Raw genomic sequence first — 21,106 nt, forward strand, 5'->3', positions numbered from 1 at the left:
TTGCTTCATGGACAAGGAAATTTGGGGCAGGGAAAAGGGCTTACAGTATTTCTGAAAATATGAAAAAAAAAGGAAAAGACAGACAATTTATTACTATTTGATGTCAAATCACTTCTTAAGTTCCAGGTTTTATTAACCATGTAAAGGTTAAAATGAATTTTTTACCTCACTTTCAAGAAAGAAAAGAACCAACATTCTAATAAGGTTTCCATTTGGACTGTTTCTCCCCCTCCTCTTTGCTAGAGCCTCTTCAGCTTGGGGATCGTGTCTGCTGAACAGCCTGAAAATAAGCAAAAGGAGCTCTCGTGGTTATCACAACAAATCTCATTTCTGCAATAACGATGAGCATTCTTTCTTGACACACCAGAACTGTTCATAAGGCACAGGGAAAGTATCTCTGCTACCTCTTTCAGGGGAAAGAGAGCACAACCTCTGCCTGAAGAGATGGATTCATCTTCAGAGTCCTCCTGTTCACACGGGCTGAAAGAATTTACCCAGGAAAAAGCTCTCCAAAACATACTTATATTGAAGGGTTTTGCAGAGTTTTAAATATTTGCATCATCAGTCTAGTTTTGCATTGGTAACTTCTCAAGCCCTACAGTGGTGGTAGCACTTCATCCAGCACTGCTCACCTTGACTGGGACAGGGTGGAATCAAACCTGACACCCCAGGAACAGCCAACCTCAAGCACCAGTGGCAGCACAAAGGATAAAACATTACTTGGGGCTTCTACAGGTAAATGATCCACTCTGCACTGAGCCCCCTCAAACCCCTCCCAATGCTCAAACTTCACAGCTGAAGGAGCTCTCAGCTGGGCCCATGTGATAGTTACTGCAATGAGGGGTTCACTTGGAGGAGTTTGAAAACTGTTCCTGGCTTTTCCAAGGAAACCACAATCACAAAGCAAATTGGAACATGAAACAGTATTCTGATTTCACTGCTATAATTCCCTGAAGAGAGGACAATTTACACTCAAATGTTGCATTTTAGGTAAAGACATCACTTGTCCCCCTGCTTACCTCACCAAACCAGAAATGAGCCCTCTGCAGGTGCTGCAAAACCTCAGGGAGTCAGAGAGCTCTGTGTTATTTGCTCTCTTTGCTAAGGACAGACAGCAGGTCTAACAACAGCTTACACAGAGAAAATGAGAGTGAAATGTATAAAATCAGGTGAGACACATCACACCTCAAACGCCTCAAAGAGATTCTAACTTATTTAACTGGGGATTTTCTTTGCAGAAACCAAAGAAAATGAGTTGTTAAGAATGGGGCAATCTTATCTCTGCCTTTTACCTTGAGAGACATCCACAGAACACAGCACAGTATCCTGTAAAGAAAAGTCAGGATAAAGTCTTGTCTTTACCCTGAGTGCATTAAGGTGCAAACATGTCCTCATCTACATCTTCAAGGCATTTTTCAAAATTATTTTGTCACATGTTGATTAACAAAGTAATTTCACTGGATGTTTTTAAAAAGAACCCCACACTTTCCCATAACATGTGAAATGTCATGTAGGAAACTAAATGTAACAGAATTTTGTAAACTCATTCCTTGAAACAGGTAATATTTGATCATGAAGCTGGAATTCCACCACTGAAAGCTTACAAATACAATGTGGACTTCTAAATTCATAGAAAATTAGAACACTGGCAAAGGAAAATGGGTGTTTTTATGTATTTTTTTTCTATTTGTATCTTGGTTTGAAAGATCAGATAACCTGGGTTCTCTATACACATATTAAAAAACTCTAAATGTCACAACCATGAGGGGAAAGAATAAAATTCCTGCTAAAATATTTTAAACTGCAAACCCTAAAATGAAGAGGTTACTCCTCTGCTATGGCAGTGTCCTGGTCACAGTTCCTGATGTGCTGGGACTCACATCCAGGGAAAAGGGAGCTCATTCCCTTTGGCAGAGTGGGCACATGGGAATGGAACCACGGTGAAACTCAGGGGAGGTCAGTGAGTTCAGAAACAAACTTAGTCATTATTTACTACATCAAATTCCCTCAAGTTCACTGTGTTGAAATAAAGTGATTTAAAGCTTGGTAGAAATGATGACTGTCCATCAGGCAGACCATAACAGATATGTGGGCCCTACATATACACATCATACAACAGTAATTCAGAGAGTGCTGCAGGATCTAAACCTTAGAAGTTTATACAGCCTTTGTATATTTAATCCTTGGAGGAGTTAGGAAAAGTTACCTGAATTCTAGAGCAAGAAAAATGTAAATTCAATTTCTTCAAGTCTTTAGGTCTTGACTTTGGACAAGAGAGTAAATCTCTGGTTTAAATTAAATACCTGATTTCCTAAGGGATATTTCACTCTATTGCTTCTTTGCCTTTTGATCTTACCTGTCTAGAAAGCATTCACAGATCTGGTCTTATTCCAGGGCAACTGGAACTTACTTTTTGTGCAGGAACTCTCCAGCTGCCACTGCCACGGGCCGGTGTGCTGAGTACACCAGGTGATACACATTCTCACAGTCCTCGTTGGACAGAGCCTCCTCACTCCCACTGAAAGAGCCAGAAAGTAACACCTGAACCACTGCAGACCTTTCCTTCCCAACCCCTCACCCCCCACAGCTCACTCTGGACAGACTGATTTCCTTCCTACAAAATCCTAAATGGCTGAACACAGACCTCAAGGATCTCTGGTTCAATTGCCAACCACAGAGGTATTTAAAGGGCCTGCAGGACTGAAAGTTGGTCCGATTTCCATCTCCCAGTTGTATCAATATAGAGATAAAATAATACTATGAAAAAATCAGAATCACTGCTTCCAAATCCCACCCTGCTCGTTCCTTAGACCATCACGTTAACCATAAATATTGAAGATGCCAAACACTCATCAAACATCAGTAAACTAAAAACCTGGAATCACTGAAACATTTAGGTTGGGAAAGACTTCCAAGCTCATCAGTCCAACCATTAACCCAACACCACCGTGGTCACCACTAGTCCATGTCCCCAGGTGCCACATCCACGGGCCTCTCCAACACTTGCAGGGATGGTGATTCCACCTCTTCCCTGGGCAGTCTGTTCCAGAGCGTCACACGAGGAAAATGCAATTCCTTGCTTCAACTTATTCACTTCTCTGGCTATGTTTGCTTGCTATCAAAACTTTGAATGGTTAAGGTATTGAAATCTGGGCCTGGGACAACCTGTTTCAGCCTCCTGGTCTGCTCCATGCCCAGGAGCAGATCTTTCCATGGGACACTCTGCACGCTCCTGCTGCGGGGCAGGAGGTGGCCTGGGAGGTAGGAAGGAATAATCCCAATTCCAGCTGCTGAAAGGGCCAGGCCAGGTGGATAAACTGTCTCAGCAATGGGAGAAGGCACAGAAATGCTCTGGATTTGGGCACCAGGTCACATACACCATGATGTGGGGACAGAGACCTGGCACTGAGCATCCCCAAAAACCAACACACAGCCACTTCAGGGCTGAACTGGGGGGGCAGTTGGAGCTCCAATAATGCTGATACAATAAACTGCCTTCCCTTGTACACTGCTCAGTGTCTGACTGCAGGCAGACTTCCCTTTCAACACCTAGCAGCTGCATGTGATCATACCCTGCTGTGCTGCATGAAGGAGGATGAACAGTTTATTTTCTGTAATTATTTATTGACAGGAACAGGCCGCCTTTTACCTTTGTCTTGGGTAAAAGACTCAGCTGGGGCTTCTGCAGCTTCTGAGTTCAAGGCAGATTTTGTGTGAGTTTTCTGAAACTCAGAAAAACTCCCATTTCACAGCAGCATTCTTGAGAAATGCTGTGAACTATTATATTCCATCAACAATATAAAAATATCAAGCACTGTCACAATCAGGAGTGTTGCTTCCATCCTTGTTCACTCAGCATTCATCAGAAACGTTTCCTTAGCAGGACTCTACAAAGCTTGGCCTCACACTACAAACAAGTTTACCTGGTCACTGCCCACCAGGATTGCTCCAGACACCTTTTTGGAGTTCCTGCCTGTCAGAACATTGCCCTGTGCTCACCAGTGTGACCCAGACCCTTCTGGTGCTAAATGCATTTAGCTGGGCTTTCATCATGCAACCAGAGGACAAAAAAAGGTGCACTGGGTAATTTTTGTCCTTGAATCTTACTGTGTTCCTAAATGTTGCTAATAATGTAGAAAATAGGAGTGCTCTACATCTCATTTCTGATCATATTTGTTATATTTGCTTTAAAAATATGACAGTAAAGGCCAGACTTCCTTTTTTCCTAATATTACAAGTCCAATCTCTGTAAAGCAGAGTGACTCATAAATAAAAAAAAGAAGCTCAGAGCTCTTTATTGAGAGGAAAAGCTACTGGAATCTTTCATCCAAATTCTGCATGTCCAAAAACGTTCTTCAAAGTAGAGATACTGGGGATAAAGTATGAAGCAAAACTTCTCTGCATCTGTTTGTCAGACAGATCTCCTTTAGCACAGCTTTTGGTGGATAACCCCAAAAGCTGGGCAGTGCCCCTCCAGCAGCACATCACGAGCCTGGGGGGACAGGCTGGGTCAGTCACACGTGGGAGGGCTCTGGGGTTGGATCTGTGCCTCAGGGAAGCCACTGCAGCCCTGCAAGGGAAAGCTGGAGGCCTGGAAGTCCCCTTCTCCCAGGTGCCTCTCTTTCCAGCTGTGTCAGGTAACCCAGCAAATCTCCCCACGCTGGATCTTCACTGAGTTACTTTAGCAAACAGGACCCACAGGCACTTGCTTTGGGGAGGACAGTCATTCTACCCTTGGCAAAAGGCATAAATGCCCTTGGCATTCTTCCACAACAACAGAGGTACCAACAGCTCAACACAGCAAAACATTTTTATACTTTGCCTACTGTATTTCCATGAGACAGAATCTCTTATTTCAGCTTCCTGTCCCTATTGCCACGTGTGCAGTTCAACTTCACACAAAGTGTAAGGTAATAATTTCCCTCCAACACACAAGCAAAGCAATCAGCCAGTGGAATGCTGCTGGCCCAGGTGATTCCCCAGGGGAGCAGGGGGGTTTGGGGCAGTACTCACTGCAGGATGAGCGTCACTAATCGAATGGCTTCCACGGCCACGTCGTACTCCTTGTCCAGGGTCATGGACACAATGCGGTCCTGGAAGGGAATGGCACGTCAGGGACACAACACAAACAACCAGCTGCCAGAGGGAGAACTCCAGAGATCACAGACAGACAGTCTAGGGAGGAAGGTGTTTCAACTGGACACTGCCCATCCGATGCCCACTGAGCACAGCCGAGCGCTCTGTGCCCAGGGAACAGGCAGGGACAGTGCTCAGACTGCCCCGAGCCAGCCGTGCTCCCCAGCAACTGAGGAAGGACACTGGAGTTCAGGCACTCTTCTGGGCTGGGTTAGCTGAACTGGCCTTCTCTGAAAAGGAATGTACTTGGGTTGGACAACAGCACAAAAATCGCCCCACTCCATTCCCCTGAAACCAAACCATTTCAGAGCGAGGAATGCTGCATTTCTGGAGATACTGTGAAGAAAATCACAACTGAATACTCACGTTGCAAACTGCCTATAAAGCTGTGGCCTCTACACCAGGCTACATCCTAAGGTTTGAAGCTGAGCTCAAGAACTACACTTCAGATGTTCCCCAGGGAAGCAGGAAATTCCACGGTTGGACTTTGTATTTTCCTGTACTCTTCCCAGTGGAGACAAGCACACCACTTTGCAGTCCAATCTAACGATTTTATAACTTCAAGGACCCTGTCCTTATGAGAAGTCTCCTAAGGGTTTCTTTCTCCCTAGTTTCAGTTTGCTTACTGGCACAAAAAATTGCTGCCTAATTTTTCCTAAGGTCTTGGCCAAGGAATAGCAACCAATACAACATCAAGAGAAAGAGCAGCCTGGGATACTGATCTCACATGTTTCAGTGGAATTCCATGTACTCCCTCAAAGTGTATCTTACACTCCAGGATACCACAGGGAGGGAACCACCTGCATGCAAAGGAGTAAGCACACAGGTATAAAACTTCTCCATCCCTGAAAAAGCCTGGGAGGGAGGGGATCTTCTCTGCTGCCTGCAGAGCAGGAGGGGCCCTCTGAGTCCTTGGGCACTTTGAAACCCACTGATGGAATGTTTTCTTATCCAAAAAGGCCATTCTATCAAACATCAGGCTTAAAATAAACAGTGTGGAAGTGTCATTTCTTGTTTTCTGCCTTGGTGTGTCACCAGCCAGGCACCAAGAGCCTCCCCAGAGAGACCTGCACACCGAATGGCTCTGCAGGTGTGACCTCTGTGCTTTAGGAAGTTGTCAAGTCCAGCTGCTCCATCTGCCTTTGCAGAGATTCCCTGTACCATATACAGCTGCACAACAGGCAGAGGCCTGTACTCAGAACTTGAAATATTAATTTTCAGTGCCTATGATGATCAGTTTTCCACTCTGTATTAGGCTGTGAACATGTCAGACTGAGGAGCAAATACAGATTTGCTCTTTCTGCCTCTCAGGCCACAGAGACAGCACTGTCCTGCACAGGGTCAGGGACGAGGGACAGGAATTCAAGGGCTGCACCTAAATCTCCTGGTGTCTTGGCTTTGGCACTGATGGCTTCAGTTAATGTCTGTATCAGAAAGGACTTCTTGATGGAAAATAAGTCTCCTCTTTGATGGACAACATTTTTGTTGATGGACAAAGCTTATTTTCCAGCATATCACCTACAACTTTCCTTTGGCAAAGTGACACGAGCAGATCCTTTGACACAGCTATCTGGAAGGTGGTGAAATATTAACACCCCAGCACAAGGCACTCTGGATCAAATTAATTTATTCTTTAAAGAGCCAGAAGACCTCTAGAGAGACTTCTCTTGACAGTTTGAATGGATTGAGCTGAACAGCAGCTGAAGTGGGCAGGTCGATTTAATTCTGATGAGGAAATATAAATAAGCAGCCATGGAACTGCAAATGGCACTCAGGTCAATTATTTTTCAAAGAGGTGGTGGTAGAGTTTGTGATGGCAAGACATTTAACTGATGTATCACAGCCTCAAAAAGCATTAATTTGAGACTTTGCTCGCTCCTGGTGCCAGAGGCCACATCCCTGTCAGCATAGCTGTAAATCCCAGGGCAGCTCTCGGGCCATGCCAGCTTTTGTTCTCTTGATGTGGCTGGGAACTGCAACTGAGAAATCACTGTGTTGAACAGTGCTGTTCTCTAGGCTCACAGAGACTTGGAGCTCACCTTTTCTCTTACTTATTTCAGAATGATACAGACTTCTGTAGTAAAACCAGCTCCAATGGGACAGCAAGGATTCCAGACAGGGTTCCCCTCCCTCTGACTGCTTTTGACAGCAATGAAAGTTCCTCGTGCCATCCCAAACCCAGCAGCAGTGCACAGGCTAACCCAGCTTCCTCTGGGAAAACTGTCTGCACTGGGAAAAGCCAGGAGGATGTATGCAGAGCCTTCATGTCCCCCCAGTTTTCTGGGCTACAATACTGAGTAACTGTTGCTCCCAGTGCCTCCAGTCTCCTGAAAAGGGTTGCTGGTGGACGGGATGGGTTCAGCCTCAGGGCAGCTCACAATTTCTGGGAGGCTGAGGGAGAAACATCCAGCACATTGTCTCGTAGAGAGAACCAGATAGAGAGACCACGAGAGCTTTTGTGGCCTATTTCAAAATCAATGGAACTACAGAAGGAGCAAATATAAACAAATCTAAATCTGCACAGAGAGAACAGGAAAGCTGGAGGGTCCATTTTTCTGCTTGTCCTGAGATGATAAAGCAAACCAGACTTAGGGAGGCATTGGAGACATAGTCTGAGGTCTGAACCTGTTTGCCAGGAACTTTTCTGTAAGAGGAAGCTTTGGCTTTACTGCAGCAGTCCCAGAAACTGACTTTCCAAAATCAGAAAAATGCAGGCCCTCAGCTGATCTCACACAATGATCCAGTTATCTCTCCTGCTTTAAAGTCAACTATACCTAGTTCAGTCCTATTTATTTAATCTGCCCTTAACAATCTTAAATGATGGAGATTTTTAATAAAGAGACTGCTCTGTTAAATAACTATCATTTTGGACAAAAAGCCTTCCTTAATCTTCAGACTTTACTGCAGGTTAAGTATCTTTTTTTCTCCATCTCAAGTGAATGTGGTAAAAGGCTGATTACTGTTATGTTTTTATAAATGATTTTTTTATAAATTTTATAAATTTGTAATGTTATAAATTATTTTCCATCCATTTTATTTCCATGCATGGAAGATGGAAAGTTTTCTATATTTTGTGCTTTCTAGATCAAACTGGAGGAGTTCGTAGCCACTGCAATGACAGACAAAACCAGTGAAGCAGTATAAAATACATGGGGAGAAGTTTAAGTCTTGTATTTATGAGTATTTAAATCTCTACTTTTCTAAACAGAATTTATCATCAGCATTATAATCATGATTTAGAGCAAAATAAATGAGTCTTTCCTCGGGGGGCAGCCTTTCCCACAGCTCTGTGCTCTCCAGAACAGCAAGGAAACACGAGAGGTGCCAGCTGATGTGGTGACAGTGCCTGAGAGCTTCCTTCTCCCCAGGCATCCCAGAGGAGCAAGGACAGCACTTCCACACTCAGCTCTCCAGACACTCCACTTGGGAAATGAAGCAGACATGCCACAAAAGGAATTACCAGCCACAGTCTCAGGCAGATATTAAGCAAAAAGTTTGTGCTAATGAAAACCCTGAGCTGTTCCTCCAGCACTTCTCTGCTGAACAGGACAGCTGTGCTCAGGGGGCTGTCTGGAAGCACAGGGCAAACTCCACTTCTGCAGCAAAAGGGATGTCACTGTTTGGAGGACTGGGATGCAGTCCCAAGTGTGTCTTCCTTCAAACACCACCACATACTGAGCTAAAAAGCTGAGGAACAACCAGTCTTTTGTTATAGCCTGTTACTTTCAGATATATTTTAGGCTGTGTAAGTACATGTCCTTAAAATTCAATAAATCTAAATTTAAGTAAGTACAGGCAGATTGAGTAATGACAATATATAAGCTATCAATAATACAAACAGATAAATAGTCATCCTGGCCAAGTCTGACAAATCTCACAGGATAAAAACTGTAAAATGGATTTGGCTTCATCTCAGCACTCAGTAATACAGTTTTGCTAGTGCAGGTACAAGCCTTGCCACAAAGGAGTTTATTTTTGCATTTAATAGACATGACTCAAAGACCACAACAGGATGAGGACACTTTTACTTTCTGTACTCCTTCCAAAAATTGTATTTCCTCTTACCTTGAATCTATTAGTGAACAGCTCCAGTTTGGGAAACAACTCTCTGTTGGTGTACAGACTCTGAAGAGCTTTCAGACACTTCAACCTCACTTCACCTTGCTAAACAAAACACAGCAAGATTAGCTGATAGAATACACTCATCAAATGCACATGAATATTAAAGAACATCATCATGTAATTTGTTTAACAGACATTTAAAATTTTATGCAAATGGATGACCAAAGCCAACCTGCAATTCAGCTAAATCCAAGAACTTCCTCCCTATCTGCATATGGAAAGAATTTAATGTGCCCTCACTTACATGCCAGTTACTGCTTCCCTTTCAAGTAACTCCACAAAAAGACAAAGGCAGCAGCAAGCAAACACAAACTGAAGATGTCCAATCTGCAGGGCTTGGTGCAGTGGGGCTTCAGGAAAGAGATCCAGGTACCTCAGGGCTGATACCTGCTGTCTGCAATCAATGCTCAAAATGACTGAGCATGGGCTGAGCAACTCCACCATCTCCCAGGGCAGGGCCACAGGGAATGCACCCTGGATTTGTTTCCTGGAAGTTCTACAGCCCCATCTCTCAGCACAGGTTGGAGGATGAAGAGGCTTGAGGGCCCCTCCAGTGGCAGCTCATGCCCAGCTGCTCCTCAGGTGGGACTGCTGTGACCTGCTGGGCTGCAGACAGCAAACATGGGGAGCCCACACAGGGCCTATGGATCCAGGCTTTTCTCCTACAGGAACACCCCTGATGAAGGGAAGGGCTGGATCCCCCTGTGCTGCAGGTCCACAACTTCACTCAACTGCACGGTCCAAGCAAACTAGGGATTCTTTTTGGAAAATATTTGTAGATAGCAAAAAGGTTATAAACACAAATCTACTCAAATTTCATCTGCAGAGTTCACTGCAGTGTGCACTTACTGTTATGAAAGTGAAGACACTACCAAGTCTAAGGCCTTTAGCTGCTCAAGAGCTAAAACTAATTATTGAACTTCATAAATAAAGCTCCATACCCAAAGGCCTTCATTTCTGAATTTGTCTATTCTATAATCAGGTCTGTATTTTAAAAATCCTCAAGCTAAAAACTGAAAGAACATTCAGAGACTGACATAAAAACAGAAGATAAAAAAATCCTTATTTTTGAATTTTTTAAAGCTTCTTTCCTCCTTCACACCTATTTCAAAAATGGAAATAGAAGATAAAAGAAGCAGAGAAGTTGGATTTTCAGAACTTCCATGAGAACTATTGTTCCTGAGAAATCATCTCTTTACATCCATGAGGAGTCTCTGAGCAGCCATGCTCTCTTCCTGGGATCTTTTTGACTACCACTGCAGAGAAAGTCAATGAGATGAAAGTTATGTTTAAAAGGATCTAGCATTAAGATCTTTCAAGGTACATAAAATAACTTCCTTGAAAAAAAGTTCTATATGGATGTGATCCAGTGCCACAAAAGCACAGAGAAGTGCTGCTTGCTGTTGTCTCAGTGGTGCCTGTGCTGCAGTGCCAGAAATGGTGTCCCCTCTGCTGTGTGCTGATCCCCTCACAGCACTGGGAGCCTCTCTTGGCCTCAGCTTACTGAGCCCCAGAGGGTCAGGAGCAGGTTATTCTGGCATGTGATGAGCACTCCAAAGCTGCACTGAGGCAGCAGGTTCAGTCCCAGCTCCCTGAAGGCTGTCCCCCCTGTGAGCAGAGGGCCAGGGACCCAAAATACAGAACTCAAAACCTGGTGCCCACAGCAGAGCCCCAAGGCCTGTGCAGGAAAGGGTCAGGCTGCCCATGGAGCCCAAAGCCCTCATGGATCAACAGTCCCAGAGCTCAGTCCAGGCCTAACAGTGAGGGTCTCTGCAAGGCCTAAGAGAGCAAATCGAGCCCAGTAGGTTGGAAGCACACCCAGACCTTGGGTCCCTGTGTGCCCTGCCAGGAGACTCCAGCCAGGGGCTGCCAGAAGTGTCCTGGCACAGGGCACTGTCCTGCCACTCCCCATGCCCGAGGCACCGCAGGAGCAGGGGAGGAGGAGAGAAAGGTTTGTCACACCTGGGCCCTCTGGCTGAGGGAGGGACCAGCAGACACAGAGACACTCCCCGAAAAACAACTGCCCTTCCTGGCAGGAGAATGAGAGGGGGAGGACTCTCTCTGATAGCCTGAAGGTCTGGTTTTTAAACTGCTGGTCAAGGATGGAATCCACCTCTTTGGAGCGAGAAGAGCCCCTGCACATGAGCTCGTTAATCCTGTTAGGAAGGATTTCAAACGAAGTCAGTGGAGATCAGGGACAGGAATGCCCTGGAAGCCTAAACAGCAATGACCTGCACAAGGAGCAAAGAAAGGCAGGAGTGAAGGTGGATACACTAAGCCCAGAATGGAGGAGCAGCCATGTGCTACAGGCCAGACACAAGAAGTTCGTTGGTAACTATGAGAATCATCCAAGGACCAGGAGCTTGTAACACCCAAACACCTTCTAGTGAGGAAGGACAGGGGTGGGAATGCTGAGTTAGGGTGATTCCTAAGAAACTCAGGCCAGCAGGAGGGACAGGAAGAGACTTAGTAAACTAAGAGATGAACTTAATAATTAATTAGGAGGTTGAGCACAAGAGGAACATCTGCTTCAGAAGAGCCCGGGTTCAGCCTTTTCACAGGAATAGACAATAAGCAAAGGAGAGGAATGCAAAGAAGGAAAACGTGGGTTTGGATGTGTTAGGAACTGGTTTAAGAACCAGGACTGTCTTGGTACCTAGAGACACAATTATGGTTTCAAAACACTTCCAGGCATCAATGAGGCAGAAGAAAATTAAGACTGAACAGTCTGATTTAACACTTTTTTTTTAAAGAGGTTTTTTAAATGTAATTATATTATAGTTGATAAACATTTAATTTATGCTTCCAGATACGTGGGAATGAAAAAAAAGCTTAAAAGGAGAGAAAGGCAGACCTTGAAACCCACATTCAGATGAGAATCTACAAACCCCAAAAAGCCCTATAGACATTTGTCTAAAATCTGGGAAAGAGACAGGATTAACACACAAAACCTAAGGATTTCCCAAATTAGAGAACTAAACTTCTGTGTTCTCTGTGGTTTCATTTGTATGTCTTCTGGAGTAGAACATGAAACTGCTCAGCAATGTCCTGCACCGCTGCCTCCTCTCTTTTTTGTAGCACCAACTTCCAGGGAAGGTGATCATTTTGGGGTGACTGCTGTTCATGTGAAATGCAATATCTCATGGTTATTGCCTCTGCCTTCATTTTTCAATATTTTAAATACCAATCAGAGTAAAAATTGTCTCCTGATCAAAGCCAAGCAAAACCAAGGAACTTGGCTACCAGCTGGGAAGTTTTTCAGGCAGTGCCAATGAAAACCAGGCTGTTAAGGGATCTTGTACTTCTGGATGGTTTGCAGTTTTAATTGGTTCTTATTCCATCTTTTTCCAATCTATTCTTCCCATTGCACCTTCCTCCTCCTTTCTGTGCCTCCCCAAATGTCTCTTTCTCTCCATTCCCTCCCTTTTCATGCTTTGACACGTGGCTCACCTGCCTCAGACTCTTCCCATTGTACCCACAATCTGTCTCACTCTATACATCAAATATACACTGCAGCAACAAAAAATATCACCTATCACATATACCTTCACATTAAACAGATTAACCAGTGATTTAAAGACTTAAAACCCCAAGGCACTTCTGAGGCCTGCAATGACAAATACTCCAGAGCAGAGGCAGGAGAGCAGCCTGACAGAATTCCTCTGTGCCTGGTCCAGATGGGCCATTTTTTTACCGTAACACCATAATTTAAAATTGCTCTGGTGAAGGAACACGAAGGAACATGTCAATTTTTAAAAAGCTGAGGTATAAACATATGTCAAGGCTGCAGGCAGATGACTAGACCCTGGCCTGAGGTTAAACTAACTGAAGAAGATGTGAGAAAGTATTGGACATGACATGAGAAATCTCTGGATGTGACAGATAAGGGTGTGGGAAGCTGACACCAGCCAGAGACAGCGCCGTGAGGAACGGCTGCATTTCACAGATGGGTAAAGGAGGGAGGGGAGAGATGGATGGACTTCACAGACACTGCAAGGGGCTGAGAGCTGCCAGCTGCAACCCTGACCACATTCTGCAAGGGCTGCTTTGTGGAAATGTTCTGCAAGGTTCAGGATGCGCTCCCAGAAATGCACTGCAATTATTCAAGGGAGAATTTATTTTGAATTATAAGTCCCAGTTAAAAAATGAAGCCCTCCAGCACACGTAAAATGCTAATGCTCCCCTCTGAGCTGCCCTCCCCACTGATTTATCTTCCCTCCTGGAGCATGGCACCAGTGAGGCACACAATGGTACCAAGGGGGCACAGCTGGAGCAGCAGCTCTGCCTCCATGCCCTGGGATGGCCATGTTCCCATGTCCAAGCCTTCCTGACACACAGGGTTGTGTCAACTTCTTACAATGAGATCTAATGTAAAAGTTTGGGGAAAGTTTGTAAAGGAAAAGTTTGAGAACTTCATGTTTAGAGAGGAAGAATTCCATGTCCAGTCTCTAGAGCATAGAGGATAACAAGGAAACTGCTCATCCAAATCAAGGCAGAATGCAGATCCCTGTCAGCTGTAGCTGCAAGAACCAGCAGCAGCCAACTTCTTCCAGTTGTGAAAGCCTTTCTAACTGATCTTGTTCAGACTTCTTCAGCTGGACTTGAGGATCTTTATGTGTCTCTTCCAACCCAGAATATTCTGTGATTCAGCAAACAAGTGACCGAGTCATATCCTCTGTGTTAATATGATGTTTGAAGTTATTGAAAAATCATCTTTTTAAAGAATCAGCTGTTAGATATCAGTTATGTAAGTCAGCAGAATGAACTTGAAAACTTTTGATTTCTTCCACCAGTGCTTCTAGAAGAAGAGAATGGTCTGAATCAGGATGCTGGAATTTAATGAGCATTTCAAGAGCACAGGTAGGTCTCCTTTGTTTTCCTTGGATAATGTTAGCAAAGAGTTTAGAGTAAAACAAGTGTTTCTAGAGGCTTTGGTGGGAGTAGGAGGACAGCCAGTCCCACTTCTGCCTGGTATACAACCCCCCCCCAGCCAGAGTGCAAAGCCCTGCTCCACCAGTGTTCAGAAGGGGCTACTCCTGCTGCAGGACCTGGGTGGGTCTCAGAGCTGCTCCCACCCCACAGTGTACTGTGGGTGCCACCAGCACTGAGAGCTGTGCTGACACAGAAAAGCCCCTCTGGATACAAATCCTTTTGCCTCCACCTGGCGTTTCAACAAGTTTTTGAAGAAAAAGCTAAAGGGAACCTTGAAAAGATTCTTCAAGGGAAAGTGAACTGATGAGAACTCTGGTTGTGGAGCCAGTGGTGTCTGTTGGGGATCCAGAGATGTTCTTGCCCCTAACCTTTGATCAATGTAAATGGAAGACATGTGGAAATCTCTGTTCCATCCTGCTTCAGACAGAGGTTCTCATGAGTGGCCCAAGGAGGCTTCTCTTTCTCTTGTAATCAGAAGAAAGGCATCATGGAAACGTATCTACCAACATGTTCCATCAGAGCCTGAGAACACCAGCAGCAGAGGAACCAAGGCAGCCTGGGAGTGCTGCATCCCAGTGCAAGCACATCCCTAGAGATAGCCTGGTTTAAAGGGAGCAGGTTAGAAAACAGAACAATCTCTTTGTAAGCCAAGGACGATACACAAAGCATGGCCTGGGCAGTAATACAAGTAACACAAGGGCAGGAATACACAGTACTTACCCTGTCATGTAGTGTCCAGCCAACATATTTTAAATAACTATCATTCAGGAAGGCATCACTGTACATCTTCATCCAGACTCCAATTTCTTCAATACAGACAGCTCTAATCTCAGCAATAGCATCACTACCAAGGAAAAAAGGACAGAACAAGTATGAACCAGAGTACAGAGCAATTACTTCTCAATCCCCTTGCCCTATCTGTAATACTGTGCTTTTACTTTTGATGAGCCTCACTAGGTAAGACCTGTCACTGTTCCCACTGCCATCTCACTCATCTTCTGTTCCTTTGTCCCTGAACTCACTGATCTAATAATTTCAGTATTTCTATATTCTGATACGATATTTCCACTATGTAAAACAATTCTCACCCTAGTTTGCTTCACAGTCTGTAACTCCAATTTTTACCTCTCTCTTTTCAAAGAGAATTATGATCCAAGCTACAGACCTCCTCTGGACAATTGTTTCTGAAACCATGTCCCTGACATTTGCTTTGCAGCCCTGGCTGTCTCCAGCTCGAGGTGCAGAACCACTGCAAAGTGGGAAAAGTTATTTGGTTTAACCAAAGGCACCTGCCAGAGGAGCAGAATGGAATTTGGTACATAAACAGATATCATTTCATGCCCCACATGAAAGCCCTACCCCAAACCCCAGGGGAATGTTTGCACTTCAACATTGGTTTCCTCCAGTTTTCTTGCTTTTCTCCTACATTCTGACTGTGGTAAGTGATGGGAGAGGCAGAGACACATCTCAGGCAGACTCAGCAGCTGCTCCCTGAGGAGGGGCAGCAGGAAAGTGTCTGGAGAGATCACCAGAGAGCTGAGGGATGGACAGGATTGGCACTCTGTGCCTGCCTGACAGGGAGCAAGGCACAGCCACTAATCAGGACCGACGGCTCAACAACGGGAAAGGGACTGGGGCCATCTGGCCCTTCAGTCATCTCAGCTCTGAGACATCTGCTACTGTGAGAAAGCACTTGTGCCACTCCAGCTGGCACTGCTTCACAGCTCCAAACTTCAGCTGCAATGAAAGAGGAACAGAAAGAGCCGCTGCACAGAAGAAGGGAATGCCTGGTGCTTAACAAACACTGCACTTGCTTGTAATTGAGATTCTTGTTCTGTATTTTCATTAAAAAAATCTTCTTGGAAAAGTAATAAACATCAATTTAATTCTAAAACAGACCAACAGAGCCCCAAAATGAAATTCAATTTACAGGAAAAAAAGAAAGAGAGAAATTCCAAGCTCCAAGTAAGAGAATAATTGCAAAATAAGAGAAAATGTGTTTTTCCTAAAGTCTTCAATTTTACCAAATATAAATAAAATACACTCACTCTTATGGTCAAGACACTTCTTGCACAAGTTCACACACCCAAAGCAGTGTAACAAAGCCATGATCACTCCAGAATGGAACTGCCCATGTACTTCCACCTCCCTCGGTGCCACTGCACTGTCCATGACCTTCCAGACTCCGAGGTGACACCCACAGCTCCACAGGAGTCCCAGTGTCCCACGGGGCCAGATGGGAAACCTCTACAGGAATTCTAAACTCTAGGGAGGAAACTGTGCTGATGGACCAGCACAAAGCAGGCATTTGCTGCAGGAATGGGAGGGAAACTCTGGGGAAGGTCCCAACCACTGCCAGCCCTCCCTGCCCACGAGACACACACCGACTTCAGAACTGCCAAACACGGCCCCTGGAGCTGCTCTGACAAAGCCCCTGAAGGCTCTCCAACCTCAGAACCAGGGCAGGTCCACCCACAGTGCAGACAAACCACAGGATGGGCATTTCTCAAACAGGCTGAGAAGTGTAAGGACAGTTGTGCTAAAATATCACACTCAAGGGTTAGCAATTGCATTCATTATGAGGAATAACGAATTCTCCAGCACAGTGGAGACAAGTCTGAATTAAACCCATGAATATATTCCTACATATATATTTAATTGTGTACTGCTTTATACTAAACTAGATCAGCAATTCCCTTGTATGGAATTACTTTACAACTATTTTAAAAGCAAGAATGCAAGACTTCCAGCACAGTCTAAAGGACTGGCCTGTGTGAATCAAGAAAATAGGGCAGCCACAACAACACAAAGGAGCCACAAAGGCATTTCCAGGAGGGGATGACAGCCCAGGGCCTCACATCCAAGTAGGGTATTTCACCACCTTAGAAATTTACTAACTGTGAAGAATTTTGGAAGGATTTAATGGCAATCCCAAAAAGAACCCAAATGTCAACAACTATTTAATCATGCAGCACAGCCAGCCAAAAATCAGGAGAAACAATGTTTTCTGTAAGCATGCATTCAGTCTTCCCCAGGCAGACAGGGAAAAACTGCTTCTTGATTGAAAAGCTCCTCTGGGATCCCCAGGCACTATGGACAGACACTCACTCCAAGCTGCTAATTTAAAAAAAAAAAAAAAAAGGCTATTCCACTGATTAAAAGATTTTAGTATAATAAAAATTTAACACCTTCAGTATAATTGAAAAGGGGAAAGAACCATGAATAAGGCATGTGGGACTAGCAAACACACTCAAGTTGCTGAAGAGGCAGAACTTGTGTGACACCCTTTCCCACCCCACCAGCATCTCCCAGGTAACTCTCACCAATTCAAATCCTTTGTGTCCTTGCAGGAGTCACTAACACAGCCTCCATGCCCATACAATGCTGCATCAAACACAACACAGCCCAAAAACCTTTATGCCTTTGCTGTGCATTAGATAATTCCTTGTCATTAAACTCCAATTCTTCTAATCTTTACACAGTTCAATACAGTTTAGCTCCTGGTCATAGTTCCTACTCTTGGTAAAGAGATCCCCCGTGATGCAACTTCCTCAAAGACAGAACAGAGGGTGCCTCACCTGCCTGGGGCTTTCTGAGAGCTGGAATCCCAAATTCCCACTCACCCAAGGGACAGGGAATGCTGCAGCTCTACAATAACATACCACTGCCAGTTGAACCCAACTGGGCCTGTCTCTTGGGCTGCTCAGCAGTTTGTAAACTTTTTGAGGATGTAATTATGAGGAGAACTGGACAAAAATGTCTTTTCTACCTTTTTTTCCGGACTCCATAAAGACATAAAAACATAATACATTTTCCTGTCACCTAGGAGATATGTTTCACCTCCTTAGGATAACACATTTAGGGTGGAGGGAAACGGATTTTTCTCTGGTTTGGTTTGGGTTTTCATTTCCCTGTGCTGACTGGTTTTTGCTTCCTCACAAGACTGCCATCCAATCCAATATCCCCTCTAATTTTTGCTCATGCAACCCTCTGGTTTCCCAGAGTGCAATTCCCATGTAACTTGTCACCAGCCTCCTATTTACTCAGCAGGAGGGAAAGCAATACCTTGGAAGGAGACAAGTATCTTCCCCACAAAAACAGAATGCCATCTAGATTTTGCCAGTTTTACCTTTCCTGCCAGTCCTGCCCAAACATTCCCTCAGGCCAGCTCAGTGCCCTGCAGAAACCCTGCACCCACCGTGTCCCTCAGGCCCAGGATCCCCATCCTGCTCTGCCAGAAGCCAAAACTGTCCTAGTTCTGTTTTGGGAGACAGTCCCATCTGGAGGAAAAGCTCTGTGAGCACTGAAAACAAAAGGATATTATGAAGTAGGACTGTAATCAGAATTCTTCCCATCACCATCTCTGCTGCTTTACGGTCAACATGAGCTCAGCACCTCGACCCTGAATTTACTCTCACGTCTTCCTTTTGATGCTCTCAGTTTTAGATTAAAAATAAAATTAATGGACAACCAAATATGTCATAAACCAGCACAGAAATATTGAGAAAAAGTGATTCAGGAACAAGATAAGGAAATATGCAATGAGGTGAGGACATTTCTTGCATGTTTATTAGGAATATCTCAATTTTCCACCAAATCTGCTGTTAACACTAGACTAGCATTACACCTAGAAAACTGTTCAGCTATTTCTGCAAGTCTTTTTTTTTTTTCTTTAATGAGAGAAGCAAGCATTGGAATCTTCCAGTACATTTGAAGCCAATCTACAGAAAGAACAGCAGTAGGAAGACATTCTGAATAAAAGAGTTCTGGGGGTTTTGTTTAGATCAAGGACTTGTAATTTAAGTTACAAAGGTCCCTAGGCATGAATCACTGTGGCTGAGGCTGAATCCCATTATGGGACAGGATTTATTCTCTAGGAGTAATTAAAGTAACATTCTTTTGAAATCATTACCACTTGGTCTAAGGACTGTAAAATCATGTCAAGTTTATAAAACATTTGAACTGTTTGAGAGAAGGAATGCTTAAGAAATTATGAAAGCAGATAATAGTTTGAAATGCTTTCCATTTTTATCCCCCTGGGCCTGGGAGGATAAAACCAGACCGTAACAGGTAGAGTCTTTTCCCAACCCCACACAAGAGCATGAACTGCTAGGAAAATATTTTCAAGTGACTTCTTGTTTGATATAATATGCTGAGTTCTGAGGGGACAGAAATGGGAATACTCTTAGGGTTTAATTTCTTTAGCTTTTTTACCTCCCTGCCATGGAAGCTGCTTTCCTAAGGAAACAGTGAGTGCTCTGCTGCCCCAACACACTCCTTTACCTGCTGGCCCTACACCCACCCTGCTGTTGCCAGGCAGCTCAAGGTTTACTGTCCATAAACTACAACCTTCCCTTCCAGACCAGGTTGGGTACTGAAGATCCAAGCTCCAGCTCCACGGGGCACACTCACAGATTTCTCAGCACAAACCTGTCCAGCTTTCCTGCTTGTTTTTCTCCCTATTCACAATCACCCCTCTGTCCAACTGAACTATGGGCTCCTCACCACCTTCTAACCCTCTGCTCATACACCCTTTCTTGCTCTCTGTCATTTTTCTAAAAGATTTCAGAAATTCTAAAACTTTAAACCAGAATTTAAAACTGAAAGGTTAATTGCATAGTTTAGTATCCTTGAATTTTATCTTCTGACTTCAGTAAGTCAATTAACATTTAAAGAGCTGGTTGCACTAAGGTGCTGCAGATGCTCTGAGGCATCTTGTGATGTAAAACTACCCTAAATCTATTTTAAAAGACTTCTGCTCTCTGACAAGCCATATTCCCAATCTGCTTTACATCCAAGCCATACAAAAGGCCAGGAAGGCTAAAGACACTCAGTAGCCAAGATATGCAGTGATCATTTGATGAATTTAAGGTATGTCCAGCCTGAGCTCCCACCCTGGACAACTCTTCTTTTCAAATCACAGACATTCAAAGCCCACGTTCCCACAGCTCTTTAAAGCCATTTTACTGAATTGGAACAAAGTTGTGTGGATGGGCTCTATTGTGGAATTAAGGGAGGGGTTACACTTAATATGTTCTTTCACAACTTCAAGTGTTTTTCATAGTGCTTTTGTGGCATCTACAATATTCCAGCACAAGAGAATCAGCACAGAACCTGCCCCTGCCATTTGTTATGGCTGTACTTTGTTAGCATTTCCTTACCGGTATCTATGAACAAATATACCCTTAAAAATAGAGTTCATCATATTCTCGATTTCATCTTGGTTTTCTTGGAGCTGCAAAAAACAAAACAAAACAAATAAATAAAATCCCATTGCTTGTTATAATTTCATATTCTACAATTCCTGGTTGGGAAACATTGGAAGACCACGGAAGAGCACCTCAGAGGAATCTCCATTTCTGCTTTTCCAGCAAGTGCCTGTATTGTGTGCATATACATATAAATATTTACTTTTACACACCAATGTCTTAATGGAAGAAAATCAACATTCACTACAAACATCAGTGCAGTTTCAGATTAGGCCTTTGAAGTGATCACCAATTTTTAGTACTGAAGATAAGACAAGCAGAGACATGTTCAGCAATGTCAGCAGTGCTGTGTCCACAGTGAGACTGAGCTGAGGGAGTGACAGCTGCAAAGATTAATTTGGACAAAATTAATGCTCAGTTTAGAGAAAGTAGCTGAAGATGTTCTCAGTCTTAAGTCTGACTGTCAGTTGTTTCAAACTTCAGCACCCAGGCTAACGGGGTTTCAGAACCAGGACGCTTTCCAGAATTGGAGCACATGTGACATCCAGGCCTTAGGCTGCAAAAAGCCAAACCAAACCCAAAGCCCAATCCCAAACAAGAAAGGTGTTTTATAAATATGAGTGGTTTTTTAAAAAACTTTATATTTCCTACATAATATGGGCCTGTTTTGCAAGTACTACTGGAAGCTCACCTTGTGCCAATGAATA

At 44.1% G+C, this 21,106-nt stretch overlaps 1 protein-coding gene across 2 annotated transcripts in view; it reads right to left on the reverse strand.

Annotated features, from left to right (window-relative positions):
• STAG1 (STAG1 cohesin complex component) overlaps positions 1-21,106 on the reverse strand; it is a 159,713-nt gene that overhangs the window by 38,288 nt on the left and 100,319 nt on the right. For both annotated transcript variants that reach the window (XM_064666687.1, XM_064666688.1), the window contains exons 9-14: positions 20,352-20,425; positions 14,911-15,034; positions 9,202-9,300; positions 5,014-5,093; positions 2,411-2,518; positions 166-280 (exon numbers count right to left, since the gene is read on the reverse strand). In XM_064666687.1, coding sequence (XP_064522757.1) covers positions 166-280; positions 2,411-2,518; positions 5,014-5,093; positions 9,202-9,300; positions 14,911-15,034; positions 20,352-20,425 — 600 coding nt within the window. The remainder of the gene's footprint in view (positions 1-165; positions 281-2,410; positions 2,519-5,013; positions 5,094-9,201; positions 9,301-14,910; positions 15,035-20,351; positions 20,426-21,106) is intronic.

This window comes from Pseudopipra pipra, chromosome 10, assembly GCF_036250125.1.
Source record: "Pseudopipra pipra isolate bDixPip1 chromosome 10, bDixPip1.hap1, whole genome shotgun sequence".
Classification (NCBI taxonomy): domain Eukaryota; kingdom Metazoa; phylum Chordata; class Aves; order Passeriformes; family Pipridae; genus Pseudopipra; species Pseudopipra pipra.